The following is a 20,116-nucleotide window of genomic DNA, read 5'->3' on the forward strand; positions in this document are numbered from 1 at the left end:
GACGCAAAACAGGAGCCGAAGAAAACCGACGTTTCAGCTCCTGAAAGGCCTCCACGGCCGCAGAAGACCAATTCGTCACATCAGCACCCTTTTTGGTCAGATCAGTCAAAGGCTTAACCACACTAGAAAAATTAGTGATGAAGCGACGGTAAAAATTAGCAAAGCCCAGGAACTTCTGAAGACTCTTCACAGATGTAGGTTGAGTCCAATCATAAATGGCCTGGACTTTAACTGGGTCCATCTCGATAGTAGAAGGGGAAAAAATAAAGCCCAAAAAGGAAACCTTCTGGACTCCGAAGAGACATTTAGAGCCCATCACAAACAAGGCATTGGCACGCAGGACCTGAAATACCATCCTGACCTGCTTCACATGAGATTCCCAATCATCAGAAAAGACCAAAATATCATCCAGGTATACAATCATGAATCTATCCAGATACTCCCAGAAGATGTCGTGCATAAAGGACTGAAACACAGAAGGAGCATTAGAAAGCCCAAATGGCATCACCAAGTACTCAAAATGGCCTTCGGGCGTATTAAATGCTGTTTTCCATTCATCGCCCTGTTTAATACGCACAAGATTATACGCTCCTCGAAGATCTATCTTGGTGAACCAACTAGCCCCCTTAATCCGAGCAAACAGATCGGACAGCAGAGGCAAAGGGTACTGAAATTTGACTGTGATTTTATTAAGAAGGCGATAATCTATACAGGGTCTCAGAGAACCATCCTTCTTGGCCACAAAAAAGAACCCTGCTCCCAAGGGTGACGAGGAGGGGCGAATATGCCCTTTCTCCAAAGACTCCTTTATATAACTCCGCATAGCGGCATGTTCCGGCACAGATAAATTGAAAGTCGACCCTTAGGGAACTTACTACCAGGAATCAAATTTATAGCACAATCACAATCCCTATGAGGAGGTAGGGCACTGGATTTGGGCTCATCAAATACATCCTGGTAATCCGACAAAAATTCAGGAACTTCAGAAGGAGTAGAAGAAGCAATTGACACCAAAGGAACATCGCCATGTACCCCTTGACAACCCCAACTACACACAGACATTGATTTCCAATCCAGGACTGGATTATGAACCTGCAGCCATGGCAAACCCAACACGACAACATCATGCAAGTTATGCAACACCAGGAAGCGAATAACCTCCTGATGTGCAAGAGTCATGCACATGGTCACTTGAGTCCAGTACTAAGGCTTATTCTTGGCCAATGGCGTAGGATCAATTCCCTTTAGTGGAATAGGGAATTGCAAAGGCTCCAAGATAAAACCACAGCGCCTGGCAAATGCCAAATCCATCAAATTCAGGGCTGCGCCTGAATCCACAAAAGCCATAACTGAGTAGGATGACAGAGAGCAAATCAAAGTAACAGACAAAATAAATTTAGGCTGTACAGTACCAATGGTGACAGACTTAGCGAAACTTTTAGTGCGCTTAGAACAATCAGAGATAACATGAGTGGAGTCACCACAGTAAAAACACAACCCGTTCTGACGTCTGTGATTTTGCCGTTCAATTCTGGTCAGAATTCTATCACATTGCATAGACTCTGGCTTCTGTTCAGGAAACACCGCCAGATAGTGCACAGGTTTGCGCTCCCGCAAACGCCGATCAATCTGAATGGCCAAAGACATTGACTCATTCAGACCCGCAGGCGTGGGGAACCCCACCATAACATCCTTAAGGGCTTCAGAAAGACCCTTTCTGAAAATCGCTGCCAGGGCACACTCATTCCATTGAGTGAGCACAGACCACTTCCGAAACCTCTGGCAGTAAACCTCCGCTTCATCCTGACCCTGAGACAGAGTCAGCAAGATCTTTTCTGCCTGGTCTACTAAATTAGGTTCCTCATAAAGCAATCCAAGCGCCAGAAAAAACGCATCCACATTTAGCAATGCAGGATCTCCTGGCGCCAGGGAGAATGCCCAATCTTGAGGGTCACCACGTAACAAAGAAATAATAATTTTAACTTGCTGAGTACGGTCACCAGAGGAGCGGGGTCTCAGAGCAAGAAACAATTTGCAATTATTTTTGAAATTCAAAAACTTATATCTATCTCCAGAAAACAAATCAGGAATTGGTATTCTAGGCTCTAACATAGGATTCTGAATCACATAATCCTGAATGCTTTGTACCCTTGCAGTGAGATAATCCACACTAGAGGACAGACTTTGAATGTCCATATCTGCAGCTGAGTCCTGAACCACCCAGAGATTAAGGGGAGGAGAGAGGCAAAACACACAGCAAAGAAAAAAAAATGAGCACAGAACTTCTCTTATCCCTCTTTTGCGATGCATTAACATTTGGGCCAGCTGTACTGTTATGGACCTGGTGGTTAGGAACACTAGAAATGACCTGATAGTTAAACCAGAAATATAGGACAAGTTCTGGGGATGTGAGAACTTTACTGACCGCAACCCTGATCCTATCACACACACTATAAGCAGCCGTGGAGTGTTACCTAACTCTCCCTTGACGCCTCTTCACAGCCTGAGAGCTAGCTACCCCTAGAGAGAAACAAAAGCCTCACTTGCCTCAGAGAAATTTCCCCAAAGTAAAGTAGCCCCCCACAAATAATGACGGTGAGTTAAGAGGAAAATACAAACATAGGAATGAAAACAGGTTTTAGCAAAAGAGGCCCACTAATCCTAAATAGTAAGAAGATAGCAAGGGAACTGTGCGGTCAGTATAAAATACTACAAAAATATCCACGCAGAGAATACAAAAAGACCCTCACACCGACTCACGATGTGAGGGCGCAACTCTGCACCCCAGAACTTCCAGCAAGCAAGAAAATAGCATATAAGCAAGCTGGACTGAACTTATCATGAACTGAGAAACATTTTCCAAAGCAATGAGCAAAAATGAACTAGCATGAACTTAGCTTCTCCTGAAGGAGACAGGTCACCAGAGAAGTCCCAGAGAGATCTGAACCAGTACTGAATACAACGACAGCTGGCAACAAGTAAAGATCTAGGTGGAGTTAAATAGGCAGCCAGCAAAGCAGAAAACGAGGCAGCTGGGAGCAGCTAAAGAGCAGCAGTATCACTCAAAGCCACCAGAGGGAGCCCACGAACAGAACTCAACAAAGTACCATTCATGACCACAGGAGGGAGCCCGAGAACGGAATTCACAACAGTGGCTGTGCTATATACTACGTGGCTGTGCTATATACTACGTGGCTGTGCTATATACTACACGGGCTGTGTTATATGCTACGTGGGCTGTCAGACTCTTTCCTTGAGTTCGCCCTGGCTTCACTGATTGGTCGCAGCCGGCAGGGCCAGTCGGCAGTCCAGCCGCGAATTGGCGTGGGATTTAAACCACGCTTCGCTAATTGGTCGCACTCGGCCGGCCGAATCCTGTGTATTCATTGCATTATTCTGAAATCTTCATAAATAAACTACATACATATTCTAGAATACCTCATGCGTTAGAATCGGGCCACCATCTAGTAGTACTGATAAGAGGGGATAAAATAGGTTTTCATTTCAGTGTAACAAGAAGGGTTAATTTATGAAGTAGAGTGGGGGCGATAGAAAGCACTTGTTACTAAGCCGTGAAGCATTCTGGAGTTTTTCTATTTTCTAGCTGGTTTGAATGATAGACGCGACTTAGTATGTCATTATCAGTGTAAGTCACTTTTTTATTAGCTCCTTTGTGAAAATATTTTCTTGATTAACAGTTTTTCACATGGTTGTTTCATTTGTATAACTAATAGCATGTTTTTGTTTTTAACCCGTCCAAAGACATTTGGTGATAGCCTAGGCTCAGTCTCAGTGTGTGTTATAAGGAAGTGAGTTTGGCACAATTGTTCTAGCCATGATTAAAGAGGTTGGCCACTACATTTTTGATGACCTGGTTTTGGATAGGTCATCCGATTGGTGAGGGATGCGACACCCAGCACCCACCAATCAGCTATTACCTGTGCCAGCTGGAAGTTCACAGATGCTGCTGGAGCACAGTAGCTCCGTTATTTCTATAGTGACCAAGGCTTGGTGTTGCAGATCCAATAGGGGGTGGACCTGTCCACCTCCACTATAATTTTAATGCAGCTGCTGTGATCCACCATCATCTGAGAACTTCTGACCACCGCTGGTAGCAGCTGATCGGTGGGATTCTCAGTGTCGTACCACCACCCATCAGATATTGTTGTAATAGGCTATCAATAAAAAAGTACCACTTTTATTCCATAAGACCGCACTCCAGAAACATGTCGAGTAAGAAGCTGGAGATGGCCATCTTATGCATCCATGTTTCATGAATAGAGCTGGAAGCTCTGAAGATCTGAAGATGGAGTGCTGGAATTTTTATTTCTCATTTCATATACAGTATCTACATTTGCTCATGTGTCCGTGCAGCTGTGATGTGAGGAGAATGGATGGAAAATGCCAGGAGCTGGCAGCATGTGAACCTCCAAGTTATTGGTGAGAGTCTTCACTCCAAATGTGACTTTGAGCCCTTGGTTTCTGGTTATGCCCACTGTCACACTTTCCTTGCGGCTTTATTTTGCTTCTCAGAATTGGTACAAAAAACCATCGGCATCTTCTGTAACACATCCCCACCGAGCTCACGTGCAGCCATTTCAATTAGAGGATAAAGATCTACTCTCACATCGCAGATTGAGTTCACATGAAGCCTGATAGATTTTTAAATAAAGGAAATGGACCAAAAGAGATTGGTTAATGAGATTTTATGTCAGAGGATTGCAGCTATAGATCCATGCTTTCTGATAGAGGGATTAACCTGCATCTTAGAGGAAAGAAATGACATTTATACCAGGGTAAAACAGATTATGGAGGTATTCAACTCTGTGATTCTGGATATTCGCTTTCCACGTGTTTGCTCCTTGTATTTGACACTGATTTAACTTTATTTAATTCAATAAGGCGAAATATCCAGGATATGATTAGCTGAGAAATAAATGGAAAAACACATTACCGTGCAGTTATTCTGCCTAGAATATTAAGTAATTAAAACTCATAACATTATGCTGATTATGTGTTTAACCTCCAGCAATGCTGAAAATAAAGGTCGCTTCCCCATTTTACCCTGCACAGCGGCGCTGCCAGCTACCCACTGCGCAGGAAACTGCGAAACTGCTCCATTCAAGTGCACTTGTAATCATACGTGAAACCCAGTGATCAACTCAGCCCTGCGGCGCTGGCAAACGTGACCCTTCACCATCATATTTTTAGAGACCTCTGCAAGGGTATGTGCACATGATCAGGAATGGATCCGTGTTTGCTCAGGATTTGACGCAGGTGAAACTGCACAGAAATCTGCACCTGAGGTCACTGTAAGTAGTAATCTGCCTAGGAAACCTGAGATACTGCAGGATGGGGCAGGGGAACACATTTCCAAAGATACTTATTCCTTCATTTTCCAGTACTTTTTTGTGATTTATTCATATGCAATTTAGGCTTTAAGTACAGTGTTGGGTATTAATAAACGAAAGTTTGTAGATACAGCTCACCCCTCCAATAATATGTATGTTGTTCTATCTGGTTCGTGGGAACCCTGAGCATATAAGTATATGGGTACGTGTGAAACATCGGACTGCACTCAGATGTCATTAGCAAGACTCCAAATGAGTCAAATATTTTTATGCCCATGATAGTATTTTAGTAAAATTAAAATAAAGAATTGTTGCTTTTAATTCACTTTTTCAGGATTGAAAAATCTCTTTTCATCACTTTAAGCAAAGCTTCTTCTTAGAAACTATTCACTATTTTAACTGTACAAGTACGAAAATGCCGGTGGCCACCGCAGGAGATGACCAAATAGACGCCAGTAAACACGGATGAGGAAAAACGGCACCGTCATTTTTCTGAAGGGCATTCCTCTTGTAGTACTCGGTCTAAAAGACATTGTGTGCACATACCCTTGGGCAGCATTCAGACACCAGGCTTTTTCACGTAAATGAAAAAAACGGACCGATTTTCATCAGTTTTTTGGATCAGATTTTAAGGCATCTGATTTTTTTTTGAAGCTTAAGAAATGTACATAGATTTTTTGGGACTTTAATTATCATCATTTTACAGTTTACAGTGAATGCAGCTCATTTCTTGATATAAGAATTCTGGGCGGTAGACATTATACTGATTTATTACTGATTTATCACACTGATTTATTATGATTTTCCAATTAGTCCATAATAAATATTGTCTGTCTGTAATCTTTTGGCAAGTTGTCCGGAAAAAATTAAGTCATGTTGGCAACCCTGATTGGATATGGATGGTATCCATGTTTTTCATGAACCCGTGGCTTTGAATGAGTAATTTCAAACCGAGTCTCAGATAAAAAAAAAAAAAAATGGACATGTCTCACAACCTGCAAAACAACCATGGTGTGAACATCTGCTTAGAACACATATTCATTATATCCTATCTATAAAAAACACAGATCGAACACAATAGAAACAGGGAAATAAAAGTCTGAATGAAGCCTTACTGACATGTATTTTGTATGTTTTGCCATCTTGTGCCCATACCTGTTTCAATCCTACAGCAATGACGTATTCAGTCCACATGTACCTCTCTTTTCTGTTATAACGATAGCGAATACATAGAATATGAAATACGATTTTCTATATAAGTAGCTCATTTTGATCCCTGCTAAGGGCATTAAGCAAAACCCGAAAGAAATATGGTCCTGACAGTTGTGTAGTAACTGGCGCTGCCACGCTATATCAAGCTGCTGATTTATGCTCCTCACTATATTCACAGGATTATGGTCATGTGGAAAGAAGAATAATGATGAGGTGCATAAAACATAAAATATAATATAATAATATAATTCCACTTTGGTAACTTTAGCTTCGAGATGTAAAGTTTAGTCATTAACCATAAACACCTTCCATATGGCATTAGCATAGATCTCTCCATAACAATAAATGTTAGACACCATAAATAATATTGGTTTAAGACCTCAATTATCTTGATTTCTAACTGATGATGATGAACATTTCTCACAGCAGATCTTGAAGATCGTAAAGAATCCAAATAAAAGAAATCTCAGGAAGACACATGGATTGCGTAGTGATCTATTGTATTTAGGTGACTCTTAACATAAAACTGGGACAGGTTCTGAGATTATGACAATTCTAACTTGTTTTAAAGAACTCCCATCAAAACATGTATCCTCTTAAAAGGAATCTCAGCAGGTTTTTGCTATGTAATTTGAAGACAGAATTGAGATAGGAGTTAAAACACAGATTTCAGAGATGCCTCACTTATCAAGCTCTTACTTGCAATGATTATTTTAGCACCAGAAGCTTATCATTACTGGGAAACTGCAGGGCGTACCTCCCGGTCCTGCTCCGCCCCCTTCTATGATAAGCAGCTCACTGTCTATGGACATTGTATATACAGAGCCTGGTGTGGGTAGGTTTAGCTTTCTCAGTTCTGCTTCATTGCTAAATCTAAAAACTCTGTGTCAGAACCGCTGCATTCAGTAATCTAAGTGATGCATCATTGGCTTCAGGGTCTTTTTGCCTACATTAGGCTGCTCTCACATGAGGTGGCAACAACCTGCTGACAGATTCCTTTTTTATATATTGCAACCATCATATTATATAATATAATAATAGAATGTTAGATTTGGAAGGGACCTCAGGGATCATTGTGTCTATCCCCCTGCTCAAAGCAGGACTCACTAACTCATCCCAGACAGATGTCTGTCCAGCCTCTCTTTGAAGACTTCCATTGAAGGAGAACTCACCACCTCTCGTGGCTGCCTGTTCCACTCATTGATCACCCTAACTGTCAAATTTTTTTTCCTAATATCTAATCTGTGTCTTCTCCCATTCAGTTTCATCTTATTTCTTCTAGTCTTTCCTTGTGCAAATGAGAATAATGATGATCCCTCTACACTGTGACAGCCCTTGAGATATTTGTAGACGGCTAATAAGTCTCCTCTTAGTCTTATTTTTGGCAAGCTAAACATTCCCAAATCCTCTAACCTTTTCACATAGGACATACTATATATAGCACTTTGTAGAAGAATTAGCTGGGTAGAAAGGCAAAACGAGCAATTGTTAGTACACAGTGCTGTATAGTATAATGATTGCAATATACAGTCATATGAAAAAGTTTGGGCACCCCTATTAATCTTAAGCTTAATGTTTTATAAAAATTGTTTATTTTTGCAACAGCTATTTCAGTTTCATATATCTAATAACTGTTGGACACAGTAATGTTTCTGCCTTGAAATGAGGTTTATTGTACTAACAGAAAATGTGCAATCTGCATTCAAACAAAATTTGACAGGTGCATAAGTATGGGCACCCTTATCATTTTCTTGTTTTAAATACTCCTACCTACTTTTTACTGACTTACTAAAGCACTTTTTTTGGTTTTGTAACCTCATTGAGCTTTGACTTTGCAGCTAGGTGTATGCAATCATGAGAAAAGCTACTTAAAGTGGCCACTTGCAAGTTGTTCTCCTGTTTGAAGAGTGGCATCATGTGCTCCTCAAAACAACTGTCAAATGATCTGAAAACAAAGATTATTCAACATAGTTGTTCAGGGGAAGGATACAAAAAGCTGTCTAAGAGATTTAACCTGTCAATTTCCACTGTGAGGAACATAGTAAGGAAATGGAAGAACACAGGTACAGTTCTTGTTAAGGCCAGAAGTGGCAGGCCAAGAAAAATATCAAAAAGTCAGAGAAGAAGAATGGTGAGATCAGTCAAGGACAATCCTCAGACCACCTCCAGAGAGCTGCAGCATCAATTTGCTGCAGATGGTGTCACTGTGCATCGGTCAACTATACAACGCACTTTGCACAAGGAGAAGCTGTATGGGAGAGTGATGCGAAAGAAGCCGTTTCTGCAAGCACGCCACAAACAGAGTCGGCTGAGGTATGCAAACGCACATTTGGAGAAGCCAATTTAATTTTGGAAGAAGGTCCTGTGGACTGATGAAACCAAGATTGAGTTGTTTGGTAATACAAAAAGGGATTATGCATGGCAGCAAAACAACACAGTGCGTTGTATAGTTGACCGATGCACAGTGACACCATCTGCAGGAAGTTGATGCTGCAGCTCTCTGGAGGTGGTCTGAGGATTGTCCTTGACTGATCTCACCATTCTTCTTCTCTGACTTTCTGATGTTTTTCTTGGCCTGCCACTTCTGGCCTTAACAAGAACTGTACCTGTATTCTTCCATTTCCTTACTATGTTCCTCACAGTGGAAATTGACAGGTTAAATCTCTGAGACAGCTTTTTGTATCCTTCCCCTGAACAACTATGTTGAATAATCTTTGTTTTCAGATCATTTGACAGTTGTTTTGAGGAGCACATGATGCCACTCTTCAAACAGGAGAACAACTTGCAAGTGGTTACTTTAAGTAGCTTTTCTCATGATTGCATACACCTAGCTATGAAGTTCAAAGCTCAATGAGGTTACAAAACCAATAAAAGTGCTTTAGTAAGTCAGTAAAAAGTAGGTAGGAGTATTTAAAACAAGAAAATGATAAGGGTGCCCATACTTATGCACCTGTCAAATTTTGTTTGAATGCAGATTGCACATTTTCTGTTAGTACAATAAACCTCATTTCAAGGCAGAAACATTACTGTGTCCAACAGTTATTAGATATATGAAACTGAAATAGCTGTTGCAAAAAAAACAATTTTTATAAAACATTAAGCTTAAGATTAATAGGGGTGCCCAAACTTTTTCATATGACTGTATTAAGAGAATCAAACTTTGATGGGAGAAGTGCTTCTTTAAAGCACCACTCCGGAGTTTTTTTATTGCGCTGATGGAGTGGTACTTTAAATGTAATTTCCCTGCCCCCTGTCTCATACTCACCTGCCACCGCCTTCATCCTTTTCCAACGTCGCCCTCGTCGGTCTAAGGCGAAAAGTGACCTGCCGGCAGCTCCAGAGTGGTCACTTTTCAATTCATCTTTATGAGAGACTTGTTCTGAATCTCATAGATTTGCATTGAGCTCTTGTGATGTGACTTCTGGCCAGTCAAGATACAGGCACAAGATGGTGCGCAAGAACGGAGCAGCGTTGGTAAAAGGGGAATATAAGAACTGGGGCAGAGGGCTTATATTTAAAGCATCACTGCAGAGCTGGAAAAAAATGTTGGACTGGTGCTTTAAGGGTTATTCAGAAAAAATAACCAAGTTATCCCATATCAGCTGGGAATAACTTACTGGTCGCTGGGGCGATCACCTGTGAACCTTAGCTAAACCCACGATCGAAGCTCTGGAACTCCGAGGATAGTGCTCTGTAATGGAGATGTGCATGCTCGACCTCTACTCCATTGTCTATGGGACTGCTAGAGAAAACCAAGTACACTGCTTGGCTATCTCCATCAGTCCCAAAGACAATGAATGGAGCTAAGGTCGAGCATGCGTGCCTCCATTCCATTAAGATTAAGGCTCCAAAAGTTCTAAAGTCCCAAACTCGTGATCGATCGGGTTCCTGCCATCAGACCCTAGCGATCAGCCAGTTATATTCTATCCTTCTAAAAGGTAATACATAGATTTTTTTGCTCAAAAACCCTTTAAGAGGTTGCTTGTCAAAAGCCTAGATTCACACTAGCAATCTGAATCGTGAATAAAACAGTGCCATCAGATGACAGACTCAGGTGAGAATGGTGCCAACACAGATCACAATGGGTGCTCCTGCTGGCATTCTCTACAATCTGAAATTGCATGTGGGGAAACCTGGCAATTACTCTTAAGTTTTTCTGCAGCGCCATCATAGGAGGAATGAAGTATTACACATTTCATTAAATGGGTTGTATGTGTTATGCAGGACAAAATATGTCATACTCTTTGTAGCTAAACGGAACAATGGGCGCCCTTTATTAACCCATTGCCTGTGAGCAGCTGCTGTCTGATAGTGATACAAATGGTAAATGAGAGCGCTTGAAAGGTTTATTCCCATCTCCAAGAGCATGTTCCAATATGTACCAGGTGTAATAATAATATCAAATACCTGCAATTGGTAATGTAGTATAGTTCTACCTCATGTGTAAGTATTGCAGTAGCCCAGGAATCCATGGTTATGACTAGACATGAACGAATATCTTCGGCTCCCTCCTTATTTGGCAAGGTATAGCACTTACCGGATAGCTGCAGCGGGAACCCGGATACCTGGATCGCTCCCGATAATCGGGTGTCCAGCGCCGCAGCTGCATGGAGAGCCTGTGTGTTGTAACTGTCACACAGCCGTGACACACGCAGCTGTAGCGCCGGACACCTGATTATCAGGAGCGCTCCCGAAAATCAGGTATCCGGTGTCACAGCTACGTGTGTCGCTGCTGTGTGACAGTTACAACACACAGGCTCTCCATGCAGCTGCGGCGCTGGACACCTGATTATCGGGAGCGATCCAGGTATCCGGGTTCCCGCTGCAGCTATCCGGTAAGTGCTATACCTTGCCAAATAAGGAGGGAGCCGAAGATATTCGTTCATCTCTAGTTATGACCACAACTAGTCAAGGGGAAGATTCTTCTCGTTGCTTTTCTCTGTTGATTTTTAGCGATTTGTCCGTTTCCTGGGCGCTTTTGCTGCAATTGTCGCCACCAGTTTTTTTTTTTCTTTAGTGTTTTCCCAGCATTTTTTGGGGTGTTTTTTATAGGCATTTCTGGACATTGTTTTATTCTACTTAAAAATGATAAAAGCACTAGCGGTTTTGAAGCAAAGTCACTAGAAAGACTCTCAAAAAGATGCCTTGTCATGTTTCAGTTGCCTTTTGAGCCTTCCCATTGACTTGTGCAGTAAAGTACAGAGTGTTTTCAGAGAAAAAAAAAGCTGGAGAGCAGTCACTTCACTTCTTTTAACTGCTTGGTGTCTTTCCAATCGGAAGTGCTTAAAACTCGCTCAGTAGACTGAACTTATGCACAGCAAAAACGAAATCTCCGAGCACTAAAAAATACTTGGAGGACCCCCGAGCGTGCTCGAGAAATCTCGAGTAACAAGTATATTCGCTCATCGCTAGTCATAATCAGATTGTGTTATTACATAGCAGCCAATCAGAAGAAGCAGAGCTGCAATCGGGAGGTTGGGAACATCAGACTGGACCAATGATAAGACAGGAGGCGTGTCTCAGACTCACTGAGCTGCGGCCACAATTCTCCCTGATGGAGATAATGGAGAACCACAGACAGCCAGATAGCAAGCCATTTCCAAATTTCTGTAATAATGGAGTAGGTCCTGAAAATATCACATGCCTACCGCATATATTGATGAGCATACTCTGCAGAGGTTGCCTTATTAATAACGACATCGCCTTTATATTAACTCTGATTGGGTTGTAAGTGTGGGGTCAAGTTCTTGAGACCCAACTCATAAGTTCATATAATAAAGGTGGATCTAATCTACATGCCTTATCGCTAGGATGAGAATATTTGTATAGTTTTAGCTTATCTTGTATTTATTTATGTTTTTATTTTTTTTTAGGGGAATCACTGGATCATTCTTAGCGGCCGCTGTAATTGGATGGTGCAGTTTTTCAGCTTCAAAAATATTCATTACTACATTGGCAATGGAAGGACAGCAGCTCCTTGTGGCTTATCCTTGTGCCTTGCTTTATGGACTTTTTGCATTGCTAACTGTATTTTAAAAAATATACATATATCATTGGATCCAGGCATTGAAACCCAAACACCCCATCTGCTCTCTATGTATACAGTATAACATTTCTCCCCCCATGGCATGTAAAGTAATGCTGAAACATATCTGTCAATCTAATGTGGTTAGAAACTTTAATGGGGAAAAAAGGAATACTTTAGGTTTTGTGGTCTAAGTATCTGAAGTTCTCACACTAGTTCATTATAAAGCTTATTCTGAAGTAATTCTTAAAGAAAAGAACAGGTCACTAAGCCTCGTTACTGATGTCTGCCATATGTCTACACTTTCTTACAAGGTTGAATTATGAATAAAAAATATAGGATTAATAAAGATTTTAATTAAAATAGAGCACTCTGAATCGTGTATGCCAATGCTGTACATGTGTTTTTCATGTGTGCAATTACCAATGTACCAGGCATGGAAATTAGTACGAAGTCCAGCAGATATACAGGTCTGCAGAGACTTAAAGGGAACCTGTCACCCCCGTTTTTTCCGTATGAGATAAAAATACTGTTAAATAGGGCCTGAGCTGTGCATTACAATAGTGTATTTTGTGGACCCCGATTCCCCACCTATGCTGCCGAAATACGTCACCAAAGTCGACGTTTTCGCCTGTCAATCAGGCTGGTCTGGTCATATGGGCGTGGTGACATCTCTGTTTCTCCCAAAAGATCCTCCTCATCTTTCCGTTGGTGGCGTAGTGGTGTGCGCATGCCCAAGTGCCGAATCCATGGCACAGGTGAGGAAAAAGAGCGCTATCTGCGCTATACCCCTGGTGATCGGTGGGCGCGGCCATCTTCCTGTGGCCGCGCGTGCGCAGATGGAGATCGCGGCGGCCATTTTCCTGAAGCCGAGATGCGAACTCTGCTTCAGGAAAATGGCCGCCGCGATCTCCATCTGCGCACGCGCGGCATCCCGCGGCCATTTTCCTGAAGCCCCGGCCATATAAAGCCAGCCCATTATGTAAATTAGCTTAACCCCTCACAACACTGCACTGGAGGAAAAGCTCTGGGTTTTATATCACTGACGCCATTAGCCGCAGTGAAACATATCTCCCCTCTAGCACGTTACCAGTGACTTAGTCACACTTGTTTGTCTCTTTCGCTATGTAATATCATCTGCAGTGGTAAGGCTAGCTAGTGCACTAGCCAGGGTTAGTAGAGGTGATAGTCAGAGACTAGGCATGTGACGGTGACGGGGGTGGAGGAAGGACCCGCATAGGGCATTAAGCAAGCTCAGGAACAGGCACAGGTTGGTGGCAGGAGGTATCACTCCCAACCGCTAGGGCCTTCCTTCTTTTTTCCTTCCCGTTGTATAACACATGTATAGTCATACAGGGAAGACTGTCAATCACTGGGTAGGACTGTCCACTGGACTTATAAGCATATAAACACTAGGGATTTCAATGAATAAAATGCAAGATCAGCTCCTCCTGTTCTATAACATCTAGCCTGCAGATGAGATACAATTTTCAATATGATAGGTTATCTTTAACGCTGCATCAGGTGCGACAAGCCTGACAGCACACATATTTTTGTTTCCCCCTTCTCTACAAGGTGGCAGGGGATCCCATCACTCCCTGTACATTGCTATCTTTAGGTGCTGTCATCAGGTATCCCGGTACCTGGGGCTCCTTCCCTGTCCCTAATGCTAGGGGTACACTAGCTTGCCCTATTCCCCAGATTACTTCTGATGGTGAAGATGCCGGGGCCACGTACATTGCCTTAGCTTCTGAATCCAGCCTCAGTGTGTACCCTTCCCCCACCCAGGAAAGAGGGAAGTTGTAGTGTAATACACCAACCAGAGTAATAAGGTAATAAAAATGGGGACAAAGGAAAATATTAATATACTCACACAAACAACAAAGGTAAACACTGGGGAGTGGAGGATGAGGTAAAACTAAAGTAGGAGAAGAAGGGGATTAGCTCACACACCCCAAATCTCGCAACAGTCACAGATAAATCCATAAAACGCCTTCTCAAACATCTACAACAAACCACCATCTCTTAACCATGCAGCATAAGCTATCTCTGGCAATGAGTGGTAAGCAAGGCCCAGATTATATAGGAGATGAGAGTCCCTGACAGTGAACAGATGAGAGCCTTAATGCAGGAAAGTTTCCAAGAGCTGTTAACTGAGCAGATTAACCCCTGCAGTGCTAAAAGAAACCTGCACTATATAATATCAAGGTGTAGTGCTTCTAATCAGTACAGGAGTAGGAGACATCAGATGCTGCGGTCTTCTGGCTCCTCTCTGTGATAGTAAACCCATGACAGGTACTGCTGAAAATGCCCCCCTTGGGGGTCAGCTGCTGTGCATCCACAGTAGGTCTGGAGTAGCACCTGGTTTTCATCGGGAGCCAAGCCTAACACCACCATCAGTGACTCTAGTGAAGAGTCAGATGCTCACCTAGTTACGCCCCTCCAGGGTCTCCTCGGACGATGGGCCAGTGGTCCCACGTCTTCCACTCCCTGATGCATTCCTCTGTTATATGTGAGTGAATATTTGTATGCTTGGTGTTTTCAGTTTACCCTTGTTTGTTTTGCCTTGTTCATCGGATTGGTGTACTGCAGTGCACAGTAGTGCCTCTCTTCCCTGGGTAGGGCAAGAGAACAGACGGCGGGCTGATTCAGGAGATAAGGCAAGGTTGGCGGCCCCAGGATCTTCGAAACAGTGTATTCAATACACTGACAATTTTGCAAGCTTTCCCACCTACAAAGAATGGAAAGGTCTGTAATTTTTATCTTAGGTACACTTCAGCTGTGAGAAGCAAAATCTAAAAATAAAAAAATCGAAAATCACATTGTAATATTTTATAATAATTAAATTGCATTTTATTGCATGAAATAAGTATTTGATCACCTACCAACCAGCAAGAATTCTGACCTGTTAGTTTTTCATTAACAAGCCCTCCTACTCTGCACTCAGGGGTGCCACTAGAAATTTCGGGGCCCCATACTGACAACATTTTCAGGGCCCCCTTGTGACTCCGCCCAGGCTCCACCCCAGCCCCACCTCCACCCCTCGAACTGTCGACAGTCCCACCGCTCTGTCTTGGAAAACCTCCACTTCTCACCAATCACACATTAACAGTTCCCATCACAAGATCACACATATAGCCAGCAGCTTTTGTTTGGGCCAAAAGATTTTTCTAATCTGCCACCACGACAAGGTAATGAAAAAGAAAAAAACACAACGCGCCCCCAATGTGTCACACTGTATATGAATAAATACAGACTTTGTAGGGAATGTGCTCACCTACTGAAGTTGTGAAAATAGGTCACAACTCCCATGCAGGCGTAACCGTAGCAGCAGGTCTCCACAGAAATCCAAAAGGATGTTGAGGGTAGTAGTCTTAGGCAAAATGAAGACCGCGCCCACGGGATATATTTTAGGTAGTTTATTAGAGCCTACGCGTTTCAAGAGCGTTCTTGCTCTCTTCTTCAGGGCATGTAGTACATAACACAATATGGGGTAAATTTATACAAAGGAAGGGGAGGGGCGGCCAGGCCCTTGTATTATAATGCGTAAACTAGATTAAAAAACATATATATAGTAACACAGAAGCAATACACATTACTATTAATAACCTAAAACAATAATTAATGTAAAAACAGAAAAAATAGAAAAAATAAAAAAAAAGGAAAAATAAGCGGGGATCTAAGTATAAATAGTCAGGGATCTCAGGTAGCCCAAAGAGTGTTCGAACCAGGGACCCTTGTGTAGTAATTCTATTATTTAGGCTGTTCAAGTCATTGTGCCACAGGATACTAGTAGGTTCTTTTTTGATTTTTCTTGTGGAGATAAGAAAATCCAGAACTGTTCTTATAAGAAACAGGAAAACACACAATCTTGCAAAAAGGATGCACACTGTTGTTAATTATACAATAAATAATATTATAATTTTCATAATATAATATGTACTAGAACCCTCCAAGAAACCAGAGATAATTATTAGAATGAGACTCAGTCATTATAACCACACTTCAGTTCAAGGTTTTGTTAGGTCAAGGGATATCTGCTATTACATTTAGCCCTTCAGGCTCAAGGGAATTCAAGGTGTACAGGTCCTTCTCAAAAAATTAGCATATAGTGTTAAATTTCATTATTTACCATAATGTAATGATTACAATTAAACTTTCATATATTATAGATTCATTATCCACCAACTGAAATTTGTCAGGTCTTTTATTGTTTTAATACTGATGATTTTGGCCTACAACTCCTGATAACCCAAAAAACCTGTCTCAATAAATTAGCATATTTCAACCGTCCAATCAAATAAAAGTGTTTTTTAATAACAAACAAAAAAACCATCAAATAATAATGTTCAGTTATGCACTCAATACTTGGTCGGGAATCCTTTGGCAGAAATGACTGCTTCAATGCGGCGTGGCATGGAGGCAATCAGCCTGTGACACTGCTGAGATGTTATGGAGGCCCAGGATGCTTCAATAGCGGCCTTAAGCTCATCCAGAGTGTTGGGTCTTGCGTCTCTCAACTTTCTCTTCACAATATCCCACAGATTCTCTATGGGGTTCAGGTCAGGAGAGTTGGCAGGCCAATTGAGCACAGTAATACCATGGTCAGTAAACCATTTACCAGTGGTTTTGGCACTGTGAGCAGGTGCCAGGTCGTGCTGAAAAATGAAATCTTCATCTCCATAAAGCATTTCAGCCGATGGAAGCATGAAGTGCTCCAAAATCTCCTGATAGCTAGTTGCATTGACCCTGCCCTTGATGAAACACAGTGGACCAACACCAGCAGCTGACATGGCACCCCACACCATCACTGACTGTGGGTACTTGACACTGGACTTCAGGCATTTTGGCATTTCCCTATCCCCAGTCTTCCTCCAGACTCTGGCATCTTGATTTCCGAATGACATGCAAAATTTGCTTTCATCAGAAAAAAGGACTTGGGACCACTTAGCAACAGTCCAGTGCTGCTTCTCTGTAGCCCAGGTCAGGCGCTTCTGCCGCTGTTTATGGTTCAAAAGTGGCTTTACCTGGGGAATGCGGCACCTGTAGCCCATTTCCTGCACACGCCTGTGCACGGTGGCTCTGGATGTTTCCACACCAGACTCAGTCCACTGCTTCCTCAGGTTCCCCAAGGTCTGGAATTGGTCCTTCTCCACAATCTTCCTCAGGGTCCGGTCACCTCTTCTCGTTGTACAGCGTTTTCTGCCACATTGTTTCCTTCCAACAGACTTACCATTGAGGTGCCTTGATACAGCACTCTGGGAACAGCCTATTTGTTGAGAAATTTCTTTCTGGGTCTTACCCTCTTGCTTGAGGGTGTCAATGATGGCCTTCTTGACATCTGTCAGGTCGCTAGTCTTACCCATGATGGGGGTTTTGAGTAATGAACCAGGCAGGGAGTTTTTAAAAGCCTCAGGTATCTTTTGCATGTGTTTAGAGTTAATTAGTTGATTCAGAAGATTAGGGTAATAGGTCGTTTAGAGAACCTTTTCTTGATATGCTAATTTATTGAGACAGGTTTTTTGGGTTATCAGGAGTTGTAGGCCAAAATCATCAGTATTAAAACAATAAAAGACCTGACAAATTTCAGTTGGTGGATAATGAATCTATAATATATGAAAGTTTAATTGTAATCATTACATTATGGTAAATAATGAAATTTAACACTATATGCTAATTTTTTGAGAAGGACCTGTATATCCAAAAAACCTCTTTCCTATTAAGTGACTGTGTGCGATTAGAAACATGTGCAGGAACGTGATCGATGGGGTGAACACGGAATAATAAAGGATTGCAATTATGTGCGATGCTAAAATGTTTGGAAAGACCATGTTTAAGGTAACCTATTTTAATATTGTGTCGGTGGGAATTCATGCGGAGGTGAAGTGGTTGTGTAGTCCTACCAACATATATCTTGTTGCATGGACAAGTGATAATGTAAATAACAAAGGAAGTGGTGCAGGTGAAAAAATGACTGATTGGAAAAGGATAAGGAAAGGAGGGATGTTTAAATGCTGTACTGGTATGTGCTATAATACCACAACACAGACATTTTTTGTGGAGACATTTAAAGATCCCTGGTTTTTGTGAAACAAATGATTTTTTTCGTTCATCAAGAAGTCTGCTGGGAGCCAATTTATTTTTCAGGCTTGGTGCTCTCCTAAAAATAATTTTAGGATGTTGTGGCACCAGCTTACCAAGTATATTATCCTCTCTTACTATATACCACAACTCATTAATAGATTTTTTAATGAATTTGTGGTCTGTACTGAATGTGGTTAAAAAACTACAGGTGTATTCTTCTAAACTAGCTGCAGTGTCAGCTTTTTCTTTTTTTAATAACATTTCTTGAATAAAATTCTTAAAAACGTGTTCGAATGCTCTGTTTACCAACTCCCTGGGGTATTTTTGTGCTAAAAACTTATTTTTTAAAAACTCCGATTGATCCTTAAAATCACTATCAGAAGAACAATTTTTCCTAATGCGCATGAACTGGCTTTTTGGAATATTACAGAGCCATTTATCAAGATGGTTGCTATTATAATGAACATAGCTATTACTGTCTACTTTTTAAAAAAAGTTCTTTGTATGAATCTCTCCATCCACAATAAAAAATATCACATCTAGATAGTTAATAGCAGTTTTGTTAAAAACAGAAGTAAAATCGAGACCCCAGGGGTTGTTTTTCAGCTCTGATATTAAAAATTCAGGAGGTTTAAAAGTTGTATCCCAAATAAAAACAAGATCATCAATATAACGTCCATAAAACACCATACAGTCAGTAAAAGCACTATTATAAATAAAAGAATTCTCAAAATGACCCATAAATAAATTAGCATATGTTGGTGCTACCCGAGATCCCATTGCTGCACCACGTGTCTGGTGGTACAGTTCACCCAAAAAAGTAAAATAGTTATTTTTTAAAATAAAACTCATTCCCGACATTAAAAATTGTTTTTGTTTGTCCGATAATCTCGGATCTGTATCCATAAATAGTTTCATACTTTCAAGTCCAATTTCATGTTTGATATTTGTATATAGGGAGCACACATCAACTGTAACAAATATATAACTGTCTTTCCATTTAATATTTCTAATGAGTTTGATCACATGTGCAGAATCCTTAATATAGCTCCTCAATTGGGTAACATGTACCTGCATAATGCTATCTATATAGCTAGATAGGTTTGAGGTTAGGGAACCAATACCCGAAATAATGGGACGACCCGGGGGATTTTTTAGACTCTTGTGAATTTTAGGAATATGGTACATAAAAGGTACACTTGGGTTTGTTATAGAAAGAAACTTGCTCTCATTTTCATTTAAGACACCACTATCAAAGGCTTCCTTGATCATGAATTTATAAGCTTTTTGCATTTCTGAAAAAGGATCATTAGTTATTTTGGAATAGAATGACATGTGATCAGACGTATCAGAAATATTAAATGGAAAGACAGTTATGTATTTGTTACAGTTGATGTTTGCTCGCTATATACAAATATCAAACATGAAATTGGGCTAGAAAGTA

At 41.3% G+C, this 20,116-nt stretch overlaps 1 protein-coding gene across 1 annotated transcript in view; it reads left to right on the forward strand.

The window, feature by feature from the left end:
* Positions 1-12,898, forward strand: part of YIPF7 (Yip1 domain family member 7) — a 109,078-nt gene extending 96,180 nt beyond the window's left edge. Inside the window, exon 6 of the mRNA XM_077275327.1 lies at positions 12,437-12,898. Within this exon, the coding sequence (XP_077131442.1) occupies positions 12,437-12,599 (163 nt within the window). The 3' untranslated portion in view covers positions 12,600-12,898. The remainder of the gene's footprint in view (positions 1-12,436) is intronic.
* The last annotated feature ends 7,218 nt before the right edge of the window (positions 12,899-20,116 follow it).

This window comes from Ranitomeya variabilis, chromosome 1, assembly GCF_051348905.1.
Source record: "Ranitomeya variabilis isolate aRanVar5 chromosome 1, aRanVar5.hap1, whole genome shotgun sequence".
Classification (NCBI taxonomy): Eukaryota; Metazoa; Chordata; class Amphibia; order Anura; family Dendrobatidae; genus Ranitomeya; species Ranitomeya variabilis.